This window comes from Otolemur garnettii, unplaced genomic scaffold, assembly GCF_000181295.1.
Source record: "Otolemur garnettii isolate 467f Iridium unplaced genomic scaffold, OtoGar3 scaffold00087, whole genome shotgun sequence".
Classification (NCBI taxonomy): Eukaryota; Metazoa; Chordata; class Mammalia; order Primates; family Galagidae; genus Otolemur; species Otolemur garnettii.
The window spans coordinates 7,075,598-7,088,409 of record NW_003852482.1 but is presented as its reverse complement, the minus strand read 5'-3'; the positions used below and the strand labels follow the sequence as shown (position 1 = coordinate 7,088,409).

The 12,812-nt window shown below is 55.3% G+C and overlaps 1 protein-coding gene across 1 annotated transcript in view; it reads left to right on the top strand.

Moving 5' to 3' along the window:
• HMCN2 (hemicentin 2) overlaps positions 1 to 12,812 on the top strand; it is a 142,732-nt gene that overhangs the window by 32,690 nt on the left and 97,230 nt on the right. Inside the window, exons 10-16 of the mRNA XM_012808266.2 lie at positions 376 to 497; positions 1,632 to 1,904; positions 2,978 to 3,119; positions 3,545 to 3,672; positions 4,082 to 4,195; positions 6,031 to 6,180; positions 12,343 to 12,531. Of these exons, the coding sequence (XP_012663720.1) occupies positions 376 to 497; positions 1,632 to 1,904; positions 2,978 to 3,119; positions 3,545 to 3,672; positions 4,082 to 4,195; positions 6,031 to 6,180; positions 12,343 to 12,531 (1,118 nt within the window). The remainder of the gene's footprint in view (positions 1 to 375; positions 498 to 1,631; positions 1,905 to 2,977; positions 3,120 to 3,544; positions 3,673 to 4,081; positions 4,196 to 6,030; positions 6,181 to 12,342; positions 12,532 to 12,812) is intronic.

The following is a 12,812-nucleotide window of genomic DNA, read 5'->3' as shown; positions in this document are numbered from 1 at the left end:
CCTGGGCAGCCTAGTCCAGGGACCTCCAGGCAGCCAGGGATGAGGGAGAGTGGGTCCCCGAGCTATCCCCAGTGTTGGGTCCAGGAAGGATTCATGGGCCTTCCTCAGCTCCTAGAAAACTCAACTCCTGTAGGGCCCAGCTCCAGGAAGGTCAGGGTAGGTGGGACCTGCTGAGGCCCTACCTGTAGGGATAGGAGTCCAGCACTTAGAGGGCTGGGACATGCATCTGGCTGCTCCTTGTCAGGTCCCACAGAAGATTTGTAGTCTCCCTCTGGGCAGGATTCAGGGGACAGAGGCCTCTGAGAGCCAGATGAGGCTGGGCGGATCCTGACTGGGGTCAGTGTGATTGTGTCTCCTGCTGTTCTTTCTTTGCAGGGGGTCAGGAAATAGCAGCTGGGAGATCCCCCGGGCCTCTAAGGCCGAGGAAGGCACGTATGAGTGCGTGGCAGTCAGCAGGGCTGGTACTGGACGAGCGAAGGCCCAGGTTATCGTCACAGGTCTGTCCCTTGCTGCCCCTCCACATACCACCCCCGTTCCTGCCTCTTCCCTCTGAGGTCTCCTCCCAGCCTGCTCCATCGTGGGTTGCACACCAGCCAGCCAGCTGCCGGGGACCATCCATCAGCCAGAGGCTGGCCGCACTGACACCTGCTGCTTGTCCCATCTAGGGCTGTCTCATTCAGAATGGCCTATGCATCTCAGCTGGAGGAAGGTTGAGGACCCTGGCTCAGGTCACACCTGTCCTGCTTCTTAGAGTTTGGCCAGAACCCCAGGCCCGTACAGGGGCCACTGTCCATCTGGTAGTTCTGATCCCTTAATGCCTCCAGGTCCCTGCCAGGATGGCACTATCGAGCTGGGGAAGATTGGAAATGCCAGAGACAATCTTGAAATGAAATTGGCTTTATTTTTAACATTACAAACCTAAGCTCTTTTGTAGAGAGGAAAAGGAACCCAGTGTGCATGGACCAGAGACTCTACATTTGATTACAAAAAATAACATAGGTTCCTTATAGGAAGACTAGAGTAATATAAACAAGTGAAAAAAAGAGCAAACGAATGCGTAATCCCTGCATTATGCCATTTTGATTTACTTACACAGCTTCTTCTGTGTAAGCCAGTCTCTGATCTTGTCACTTCTTGTGGCTTTTTGCTATCCAGACAGCAGTTTTCTTAGCACTTCCCTCCTGTGGGGCATATTTTGGCTGTCACACACAGCCCTGCTGTTGGCACAGAGAATGCGTTACTTTCTCCCCAGTGCTGGTGATCTCCGAGGCTCTACCCCCCAGGGTGGAATCACTGGCTCCCAGGATGTGAAGAGTGGCAGGGCTCTTTGCATGTTGCACTTGGCTGTTGTTTGGAAAGTGGGCACCTGCCATGCAGCCCTCAGGGGGTGTGTGATGGCTGTGGGGGAAGTGAGCCCCCTGTTCCTGGGCAGCACTGTGCCGGGATGGTGAGCAGATGCTGGTTACTGGTGCTGCTGGCTGGGGTGTCCTGAGTGATATGCTGCAGGCTGACCTGAGCCTCAGGGCCAGGGCTAGGGCAGGGTCCCAGGGTCTGGACACCACCAGGGCCTGCAAGATGGCTCCCTCCCCTGCCTCGACCCCTTAGTCTTTCCTATGCTTTTGCCCCTGCAGACCCTCCACCACGGCTGATCCCTGCTACCAATGTGACTGTGTCCCCTGGGGAGACTGCCGTTCTATCCTGCCAGGTCCTCGGCGAGGGCCCCTACAACTTGACATGGGTCCGGGACTGGCGAGTCCTGCCAGCCTCGATGGGCCGAATCACCCAGCTAGCTGACCTGTCCCTGGAGGTCAGTGCTGTCATCCCTAGTGATGGCGGGCGGTACCAGTGCGTGGCCAGCAATGCCAATGGGGTCTCAAGGGCATCCGTGTGGCTCCTGGTGCGAGGTGAGGCTTTTCTGGCCCCTAATGTCCCTGTAAATTCAGTGTACTACCCAGCCCTTATCCTGGAAGCTCATTGGTCTATCCCCCTGCTCAGACATTGTCTCTGGCAAACGTCAGCTCTTTTACTGTGTCCTGACCCTTCTAGGAGCACAGATTCTGTAACCCCCTAGTCAGTCTAGTGGTTCTCACTGTTGGAAGTTCATCTTAGTACCTAACTTAAATTTCTACTGCTATAGGCCAAGCCAGTTTCACTGTGTCTAATTCTTTTCCCCTGGCATTGAGTACCTCTGTTGACTCCCTCCTCTCACACCCTTTCCTGCCCAATATGTTGGGCAGGGACAGAATACCTGAAACTTGTGGAAGCTCAGAGCTCAGATGTGCTAGCACAGATGGGCAGCATGTACCAGATACGCAGAGGAATGGTAGAGAGAGCACCTGTCTGGGTGTTTAGAGATCTGGGCGTGGCCTCGGAGCTACCCAGACTCAGACAGAGCTTCCCCCTGGGGTGCTCTTTCCCTAAGCAGAAGAATGATTGCCTTGAACAAGTGTTCTCTCTGTCTGGGGACACTCGAGTGGCTGCCTGCAGTGTGTTGAACAGGATTCTGAGCCTCTGCAGGAAGGAAGCCCACTAGCTAACGGCTGCTGGGGGTGGGAAGGTTGAGTTTGTTGTTTCTGGGTGAGCTGACGTGAGCTTCCAGAGGGCCAGGATGGGGCCTAAGTTTGGGCCAGTAATTGGGCAGGCTTTGGAGTCCGTCTCTAAGCCACTAGAGACAAGAGCTGTCCCCAGCCTGGCAGCTACCTGACATCTCCCTGAGGCTCCAAGGGTGCTCAGGGCTCCACGAGTCATAAGGCTCCAGGCTCAGGTGCTAGGAAATCAGCCTGAGCATGTGCTTGGGTGGCTGCCTGGTCTACCCCAGTTCCCGGGGGCCACTGTAGAGGTCAGGCCTTTGGGATATTTGCTTCCTCTGTCTTGCCCATCTGTGGCTGTGGGAGAGGAGGGGCCCTGGGCTGGGTACCTGGGATGGCACAGCTGCTCTGATGGGCCTGCCTCTGCCTATCTGCTCTTTGGTCCACAGAGGCTCCACAGGTCAGAATCCACACCAGGTCCCAGCGCTTCTCCCAGGGCGTGGAGGTGAAGGTCAGCTGCTCGGCCTCTGGGTACCCCACGCCTCACATCTCCTGGAACCGTGATGGCCATGCCCTGCAAGAGGACAGCAGGTGAAGGGCCCAGAACACAGAGCTCTGGGAGTGGCAGCAGGAGGATAGGGACTCCCAGGGACCTCTCTGGGCCTTGGTCTTCTTACCTATACATGGGGGAGCAGTATTTGTCTAGCAGCCTCCTAGAGTCATTGGAGGCTCAAGCCAGGTCACAATATGGGCTTGGTGGTCAGGAGTTTGAACTCCAGAGTCCACAGACCTGTGCTCGAATTCTGCCCCCACCATTTAGGCCATGTGACTTTGGGCAAATCATCTTACCTCTCTGAGCCTCATGAATTAAGAAAGACAATGTTTGTAAAGTACTTAGCACCCAGCGGTCCCAAAGCAGGCAGCATAGAATGGTGATCACTATTAATGTTGTTAATTTGTTATTCATTATGGACAATCCCTGTGTGACTGAGCATGTTTTTATGGCACATCTCCAGAATCCGTGTGGATGCCCAGGGAACTCTGGTTATTCAAGGGGTGGCCCCAGAGGATGCTGGAAATTATAGCTGCCAGGCTACTAACGAGGTCGGCACAGACCAGGAGATGGTCACCCTCTATTACACAGGTACTCAGGCCCCATGCATCGCAGGATGGGCCCCCTTCTCTTCTGTCCATGGATGTTTATTGAACATCTATGATGTCCCAGGCACTGGGGATCCAGCAGTGGACACACGGACCCCTCCTGGGTGGAGCTATATTCTACAAGGAGGCACGATACAGAGAGATATCAGAGAGGAGGATGGGGGAGGGGCTGATGTGCCAACAGGGCCAGGGGGAAGGGCTGTCCCGCCCAGGACTCAGCCAGTCTGGATTGCTCTAGTCCCCTGTGTGGGTGTGGGAAAGTGGGGAGCAAGAGCCCTGAGGCAGAGTCAGGCCAGGATGCTCTAGGGCTGCAAGGGGGTGTATGTGGGGCGAGCAGGAGCTCTAGGGCCTCTGAAGGTTGCTCCCAAAGTCCCTGTCTCATTCCCCTGCAGACCCCCCGTCGGTCTCTGCGGTAAACGCCGTGGTGCTCGCTGCCGTTGGGGAGGAGGCTGAGCTGGTGTGTGGGGCAGCTGGGGTCCCCCCGCCCAGGATCGTCTGGTATCGAGGTATGTTGGGTGCAGAGAGGTGCCTGGGGAACTGTCCTCCTGGGACCCAGAAGAACAGCTTTCCAGAAAGAATGCGGGGCCAGGGGTGCACTGATGGGGGTGTCCGGGGAGCCCTGGCTGGTTCTAGCAAACCCCACCCTCACCCCAGACAGTGTCGACATAGCCAAGGTGGGTGTTCTCAGCAAGAATGAGTCAGGCCCAGACTTGAATTCCAGCTGCCATCAGTGACCTTGGGCATGTTGGAGCCTCAGTTTCCTTATCTGAAAAATGGGGGTAAAAATCAAAAACAGGTTGGTTGTGTGAGGATTGAGTGGGTCCACATATGGAAAAGTTTTAGAACAGCCTGGCAGGTGGGCTGAGCTCAGTGCTCTTGGTGACAGTGGTGACGGCAATGTGATCATCTGGAATGTGGGTGTAGTAGGAACAGGACTGTCTGCAGTAAGCAGCGTGGGGTGTTTTCACGTGGCCTGAGGCTGCCCTGGGGTCTGGTTGGCAGAGTCCAAGGGCTGCTGCCTTAGTCTCTCTCAGAGCAGAAGACTGAACTCCCTCTCAAGTATCAGCCAGAGTCACGGAGAATGCCCGCTCCCACTCCCCCCACAGGCCCCATCTGAGATCTCATCAGGGCCTCACTCTGACTTTGAGGCAGGCAGGGGTTGTGGTGGTATTAGCTCAGAGTTTGAGCATTTTGTCCAGGGCCACCAGTTAGTGGGTGGCAGAGGCTTCCAGGCTCCTTACTCAGCATTTGTGACACTGCCTGTTGTGACACTGCCTGCTCTGGCCAAGAGCCCATCAAACCAGCCCCAGATCTCCTTTTAAAAGGGGTCTGAACATAAAACATTAAGAAGGAAGGAGACTTTGACACAGGCGACAGCACAGGTGGACTAGAGGACAATGTGATCAGGGAAATAAGCTAGACACCAAACGACAGACATTGTATCTGGTTCTCCTTGTCCAAGGGGCTGGAGCAGACCCTTCATAGAGACAGAAAGAAGACTGGTGGCGGCTGGGGGAGGAGGGGTGGGAGTTGGCATTGCACAGGTGAGGTTTCAGTTGGGGGGATGGAAACCGTCTGGAGATGGTCGCACAACCTGTGAATGTGCTTAGTGCCACTGACCTGAACACTAAGGAGTGGTTAAGGTGGTAAATTTTATGTTATGTATATTTTACCACAATGAAGAAAAGAAAAATTCCAGCCTGAGAAAGAGCAAGATTCTATCTCCACAAAAAGGAAGAGAGGAAGGAAGGAAGGAAGGAAAATTAGCTGGGTGTGGTGGCTCACACCTGTAGTCCCAGCTACTCAGGAGGTTGAGGCAGGAGGATCACTTGAACCCAAGTGGTGGAGGTTCTGGTAAGCTATGATGATGCCACTGTGCTTTAGCCTGGGTGACAAAGCAAGACTCTGTCTCAAAAAAAAAAAAGGATTAAGAAAATTTAATTTAAAAGGGAGGATCAGAATTGGGAGTCTATTAGGTCATAGGAGTCTGGGGGAGATAGCAGGTAGAGAAAATGAGGGGTGCTCAGGGCAGGCCTCAGAGAGGCAGCCATGGGTGTGGTATGGTCACCCCAGAACTCCTGGTACCTCCCAGGCTGGATCGGAGGCAGGGGGATGGGCCACCAGGAGGGAAGCCCAGGTGTGGGGCTCTTGGGGTATGAGCTTCTTGTGTTGGGGGGCTGGCTGAGCCCCAATCCTGGTCAACAGAGGAGCTCAGGGAAGACTGAGGGCTTCCTTGCAGGGCTGGACACAGGGATTCTGACTTTGGGAGGAACCTGCCTCTGCCCACCTTCCTTGGGGGGACCAAGGGCACTGGCCTGATGCTTTTTCATCTCTGGTCCAGGGGGTCTTGAGATGATTCTGCCTCCTGAGAGCTCTAGCTCTGGGACACTGCGGATCCCAGCGGTCCAGGAAAGAGATGCTGGCGTCTATACCTGCCGAGCTGTCAATGAGTTGGGTGACGCCTCTGCAGAAATCCGGCTGGCAGTTGGATGTGAGTGTGTATCTGTCTCCCTCCCAGCCTTCGGCCCTGCCTCTATGTGGGAACGAGAAGCTCTCCAACACAGACCACTGCTGTAGATTTGGTCATGCAGATCCGGGGCACATGGGGACAAGGGATGTTGGGGGGGCAGTGTGTATGTCATCTCTTGCTGGGTAACAAATTGCTCCCAAACTCAGTGGCTTAAACAATAAGTATGAGTGAGGGTCAGGCATCCAGGAACAGTTTGGTAGAGTGATGCTGGCCTGGGGTCATGAGATTGCAGTCAGGATGTTGGTTGGGGCTGCCGTCAGCTCAAGGTTGGAGGGGGCCAGGGCATCTGCTGCAGGCCCACTCACAGCTGTTGATGGGAGCATCCGTTCCCAACTATGTGGGCTTCTCCAGAAGGCTTCTCATGACAGGCTTCCGAGAGAGAAAGAGAATCCCAGACAGAAGCTGCTGTCTGTTCTGACCAGGCAGTCTTGGAAGGAGCATTCCATCGCTTCTGCCATATTCCCCTTGTCACACAGACCAACCCTGGGCAATGTGGGTGGGAAGGGCTGCACAGGGAGTGCTTCGCAGGAGGCAGCAGTCACTGGGGCCATCTCGGAGGCTGCACACCACAGAGGCAGTTTGGTCCAACCTGAGGGTGAGACCTCTCATAGCTGAGGCCTGAGTTCAGTCTTGACCTGTCACACACACCTGTGTGCTTTGGTCAAGTCCTGAAGCTCAGTTTTCTCATCTGTAAAGTGGGGCTGACCAGACCACTCCCCTCCTTGGGTTACTATGGTGATTCAGTGAAATCAGGCGTGAGATGCTCAGTCCAGGGTTGGGCCCATGCTTAGTAAACAGAGGGGTGGTTGGCCCCTTTACAGATGTGGAGTCTGAATTCCTTTGTGGCCAGGCATGGCTTGGCTGTGATTTCCATGATGTCTAATTTCCAGGCCTGGGTTCCGGGCACTGGGACATGCTCAGAAGCCGTGGGCACAGCTCTTTGGCACCCTGAGCTGGGACAGATCAGTCTCTGAGTGTTTGCTGTGGCCATGGTGGGACAGACAGGTGCTGGGAGTTCTGGGAAGCACAGTGAATTGAGAATGTGCTTGTCTGGGCTGAATGGGGCTGCTGGGAGGGGGTGGAGGGGTGGCTGAGGAGCTCCCCAAGGAGGGCCGGGCCCTGGCAGGAGCAGGCCTGGTGAGGAGGGTCTGGCTCTGGGAGGAAAAGCTGACTCAGGGTTGAGATGCTTCTAGGCTTAGGATGCTCCTTGGTCTTCATTTGATTTTTTGTTCCATCCTTCCTCCAACACAAGGTCCCCAGGTGACTTTGTGCCAGACTCTGTGTTGGGGACACAATGGCACAGGAGACAGGGCATCTGCTTCATGTTACTCAGGGGGTCAAGGAGAGAGAACAGCATGAGAGGCAGCGTGTGCAGGGCGTCCTCAGGGGCTATGGCTGCCCAGAGAAGGAGACTAATCCGACACTGGGGCGGGAGGGCTTCTTGGTGGAGGTGACGTCTAACCTAACACCAGAAGCATCTGATTGGGGAAGAGCTTGTGAACAGTGTTCCAGGCAAAGGAATTGGCAAGTGCAAATCTCCCTGTGGCAAGAGAAGGCAGGCAGGGAGGTGGGGACAGTTTCCTGGTACTGGTCACTCCTGGCCAGGAGCTGAAGAGGTGTTCGGACTTGTGCTGGGAGGCAGACGCATGGTGGTGGTGGTGGGAAGCTTGGGCAGAGCCTGGTTATGACAACAATAAAGACCTGAGCTAGCATGTCTGTGGCATTTTCCATGGGTCAGGGCCAGCTCTAAGCCACTTCCCATGCTAATTCATGTGATCCTCACTATGACCCTGGGAGGGGGGTTGTCACTATCCCCTTTACAGATGGGGAAATGAAGCTCAGAGAGGGTACGAGGGTTGCCCAAGGTCACACAGCAGGCGACTGACCGCGGGTCTATACATTCAGCCCTGGCCATGAGCCTGACCTTAGCATCCAGGTAAGTCTGAATGTCACTTCTCCTCTTTAAGCCGCAGGATCCTCATTGACAAAATGTCCCTGAGATGTTGAGCCAGTGAGAGGTAAGAAAGGCCACAGCACGTAGGCTTCGAGAAAGCTGCTATCACTATTATAGGCCCGAGGCACTGGGTGAGCAGAGCAGCTGCACCTGGCAGGGTGATGGGCATTGTCCTCCTCTGCTCCACATCAGATTTCTTTTCAGCAAAGCCTTATTTCTTTGGGGTTCAGACTGACATGCCTGCCTGATCTTATTCTTTGCCTGTCTGCCGTAGGCCTTGGAGCCATTTCCCTGTGTCAGAGGGAGGAGGTGGCTGGCACCCCAGAGGCAGAGTTTCTGGGCCACTCACTGGTGACCTCTGGCCATTAGGTCAGGGAAGGGATGGAGAATGGCCCAGCACCTGTGGGTCTGGGGTGAGCCAGCCTGGCAGTGGTGGTGGGGAATGGAATTTCCTGCCCATCTGGGTGGCAGCTGTGGTCCAGCCTTCCTGGCCAGGATGTCAGAGGCTGGGACTGGTGGGCACTGGGCTTACATCCTGCTGCTGAGCCAGACTGGCTTGTACCTGGGTTTTCTGTACATGTGAGCTGACCCATGGGGAGCAGGGGCTGGAAGCAGCAGCCATGGTGGCATCCAAGTCTTCCCTGGACTCTGCTCTGATGGCCTTGGGGCCCGTGGATGGTGACCTGGTCAGCTCTGGTTGCCATAACAAAACACTGCAGACCTGGGAGCTGAAGCAACAGACATGTATTCTTCATGGCTCCGGAGGCTGGAAGGCAGAGATCAGGGTGTTGGCGCGGTCGATTCCGAGGGGCCTCCTGGCTAGTGGCCAGCTGCCTTCTCACATGTCCTCACAAGGCCTCTCCATTGCACATGGAGAGAGGAAGGAAGGAAGCATGCTGTGTCCAGCGTCTGTTCTTACTAGGGCACTAATCCACTGTGGGGGCCCCACCCTCAGACCCCTCCCAAAGGCCCTGTTCCCAAGGCCATCCTGTTGGGGCTTAGGATTTCCATATAAGGATTTGGGGGACATAGTTCAGCCTGTAACAGACAGTGTTTAAGTGGGGTATGGCCCATGCCCAGAGAAGTCCTTTCTGCTGCTCCAGAGAGGGTAGGTGGATGACTGCATGGAGTAGGGAGCACAGTAGGGGCAGGGGGCTGTGATGAGAAGAGGGTGGGAGGAAGATGAGGAAGAGTTGATGCCCCTGTCACCGCCAAGCAGAGCCCAGCACTATACCCCCATTGCAGTGGTGAGGAAGATGTGTGATGGTGAAGGCTGGGGGACTTTAAGGGTGCCTAGGGGCAGAGGGACACAGCTGTTGAGAGCTCAGTGAGAGGTGTGGGCTGCAGGAAGATGGGGTGGTGGCACTGCCCTGGGCATGGTTGAGGACCAGGATGTGTGAGTCAGGAGGGGCAGAGGCTGCACGGAAGGCCCACAGGCTAGGATAGAGTATAGCAGACCCTACTGTCTGGACCCTTCCCAGGTTGGTGGCCAGCAGTTTCCAGCAGGTTCCTTCTCCCTTTCTGGGTATTCCAGGCTGCTCAGCCTCCCCACAAACAGGCAGCTGCAGCTGTCAGCTGACAAGAGGCCTCTCTAGGGAGTCTTGGTGGCTGCTGGCAACATCTACCTGCTTCTGGGCACCTCCAGTTCCTGCCTCAGAAACTGGAGACCTGTCCATGACCAAGGCAGAAAGGGTTATGCTTGAGGTGCTCAGGTGGTCATGAACCAGCTCATCATCCCTGTGTGGGTCACGGCAGGGGGTTTCCTGGGATCTGTGAGGAGGAGGCTGGGAGCCTTGATATCCTGGGAGTACCCCTGGTACCTCTGGGCTGAGAGTCCAGCCTCCCCTGGGTGCTCAGGCTCATATCTGACCAGGGAACATTTAGCTCTGGCATATGAGGACTCTGGGGTCACACCTTATTTGATGGACTTCAGGTTGGTGAGTGATGGCTGCACAGGCCACTGAGTCACAGTTTTCTGGGTGGGTCCAGGGCAAGGCAGCTGAGTGTGGGATTTTGTGGTTTGGGGATTTACCGCCGTAAGAAGATGGGCGAGGTGGGTAGGCTCTGCCAAGGGAGCTGCCAAGTCATCCCCAAGCACTTAGGGAGACACAGGGTGAGGTGGTTGAGCTTTAGCATCGGTCAGACCTGGGCTCTGACCCTAGCTCTGCCATTGACTTTGAGCTGTGACCTCATGCAGGTTCCTCAACACATTAACTGGCATGTGAGTTATATTTAACTCATACTAGTTTTGAGTCTCCTGAAGCATATATAATTCACATGTCTCTTGACCTATCTCAACCTATGAAATGCTGTGGCCTCAAGGAGAAAATTTTTTTCTAGGTTGGATGTCAGTCTGTAAAAAAGGGGTTGTGATAATAGCCACTTCATGAGTTTATTGAGACATTTAGTGAAATCATGGTTCCAAGGGCTCTTGTCATCACACCTGTCACTCAGTTGGGATGCCAAATGCCACCTTCTATGCCTGTTAATGTCCTGTTATTATAAGTGAGCTGTCCCTTCTCAGGTGGGCAGTTCAGGACTGGGAGGGGACTGGGGAAGACAATAGGCTTCGAAGTACCCAGAGTCAGGAGCCCGAGTGGGGCTGCTGGACTAAGGAACAAAAGGGCCAAGCACCAGCCCGGGGGGAAGAGGGATGGGAGGCCTTGAAGAATAGAGGACCTCAATCCTGGCCCTGCATTTGGGCTGGGTGACAACACTGTCCCCTGGGGCCAGGGCTCTATAGGAGCCCCTGTCAGGAGTGAGCCCAAGCAAAGGCTTTTCGGGATTTTACGTTTCAGTGGCTGTCAGGCCCACAGAGAAAGGGTGGTGCCTGAGGTTGGGTCCAAGACCATCTTCCTCCTTGAAGTTGTCTTCCAAGTTGTGTTTATACTGCCCTGGAACTTCCCTAACCTCCAAGGCCAGGAGGGAAGTCTGATGTCATGATTTGGACATCATGGATAAAGGAGATTTCTGGAGAGAGACAGAAAGAACAAAGAGGTGGAGGCTTTTCCAGGTGCCAGACACAAAGGGTTAAAAAAAAATGCTGGGTGCCTCCCTGCTGGATGGGCCTGGGGACAGGGACTGGGAGACAGTGCCCTGAGGCTGCAGGGAGGCCCTGGACTCATCAGGGGCTGGACTGGCTCAGGGTGGTGGGATAGGAAGGGTCTGCAGTTTCCATTTTGAGAAATAACTTGATTCTCCCTCCCCCACTGTTTAAGTAAGACAAGACTTTACCAAAAGGTCCCAGTGAAGACACACAGCGCTCACCTCAGGGAACGGTGTGGGACTTGGGGTCTGTGGAAAAGAATTGGGAAAATTTCTACTCTCTGTGTTATTTGAGGTGTTTCTAGCACAGATGACTGGGACAGTACTGGTTTAGGCCGCCGTCCTGGTGTGTTTTCTAAGACTGCCCCCGTTTCACTCCAGAGTGTCCCAGTTTGGACTATAAAGTACAAGGCATGTTATTTATACGTGTGTAATAAGCAAGTTTTAACTTAGTGGTGGTGTTTTATATGCGTATTATAAAAAGTTCAGCCCGCCGGGAGAGATGACAAAGACCTGTATTCCCCCATGAAGTTGGCCCTGTGGGTGGTGCACACAGAGGGGGCCATGGAAATGGTTGCCCATGTCCACCCAGCCCCTCCTCCCCCACCATGCAGAGGATGACCCAGGCCAGGGGGGTAAGCCCGTCAGAGGCGAGTCCAGGCCACCTCTAGGGGGAAGCCCTCCATAGCCCAGGAGGAGGGCGAGGGAAGGCTGAGACAGAGAGGCCCACCCCAACCCCTGTGTGAGTTCTGGTCACAATTAGACTCAGTGACACACTTGTTCCCAAGGCCAGAGGGTTCCCTGCAGTCACTCAGAGGCAGGCTTTAGGGGATATCCTCTGCACAGCTGGGGTACAGCCTAGCTCCTGAGACCCCACATAGGGGTATGAGGCATGTCAGCAGCCACTACCCCACTGGAGTCCGCTTTTTCTGTGTCTTCCCAAGAGCTCTCCAGGGAGCACCCCACTAAGCTCAGGTTGGCCAACGACTTGGCAGGAGTCAGCTCCAGGTTCACAGGGCAAGCCTGAGTGAGGGAAAGCTCCCAGCAGTGGGAACAGAGGAGGCTGTCCTTGGGACTGAGTGGGTCCAGCCACTGGACCTGGCTGACCTATCACCTCCCCACAGATGCGCCCCGGCTGACGGAGCTGCCCCGGGATGTCACTGTGGAGCTGGGGAAGAGCGCCCTCCTGGCATGCCGGGCCACAGGCCACCCACCCCCAATGGTCACCTGGCACCGTGGAGATGGCCAACCACTGGGGCCTGCGCACGGCAGTGGGACTGGGCAACCCGAGTCAGGAGTGCTGTTCTTTGAAAGTAAGAGAGTGGCTCGGCGCCTGTGGCTCAAGTGGCTAAGACGCCAGCCATGTACACCTAAGGTGGTGGGTTCGAATCCAGCCCGGGCCGCCAAACAACAATGATGACTGCAACCGAAAAAAAAAACAGCCAGGCGTTGTGGCGGGCGCCTGTGGTCCCAGCAACTTGGGAGGCGGAGGCAGGAGACTCGCTTGAGCCCAGGAGTTGGAGGTTGCTATGAGCTATGCCACGGCACTCTACCCAGGGGGACAGCTTGAGGCTCTGTCTTAAAAAGAAAGAAA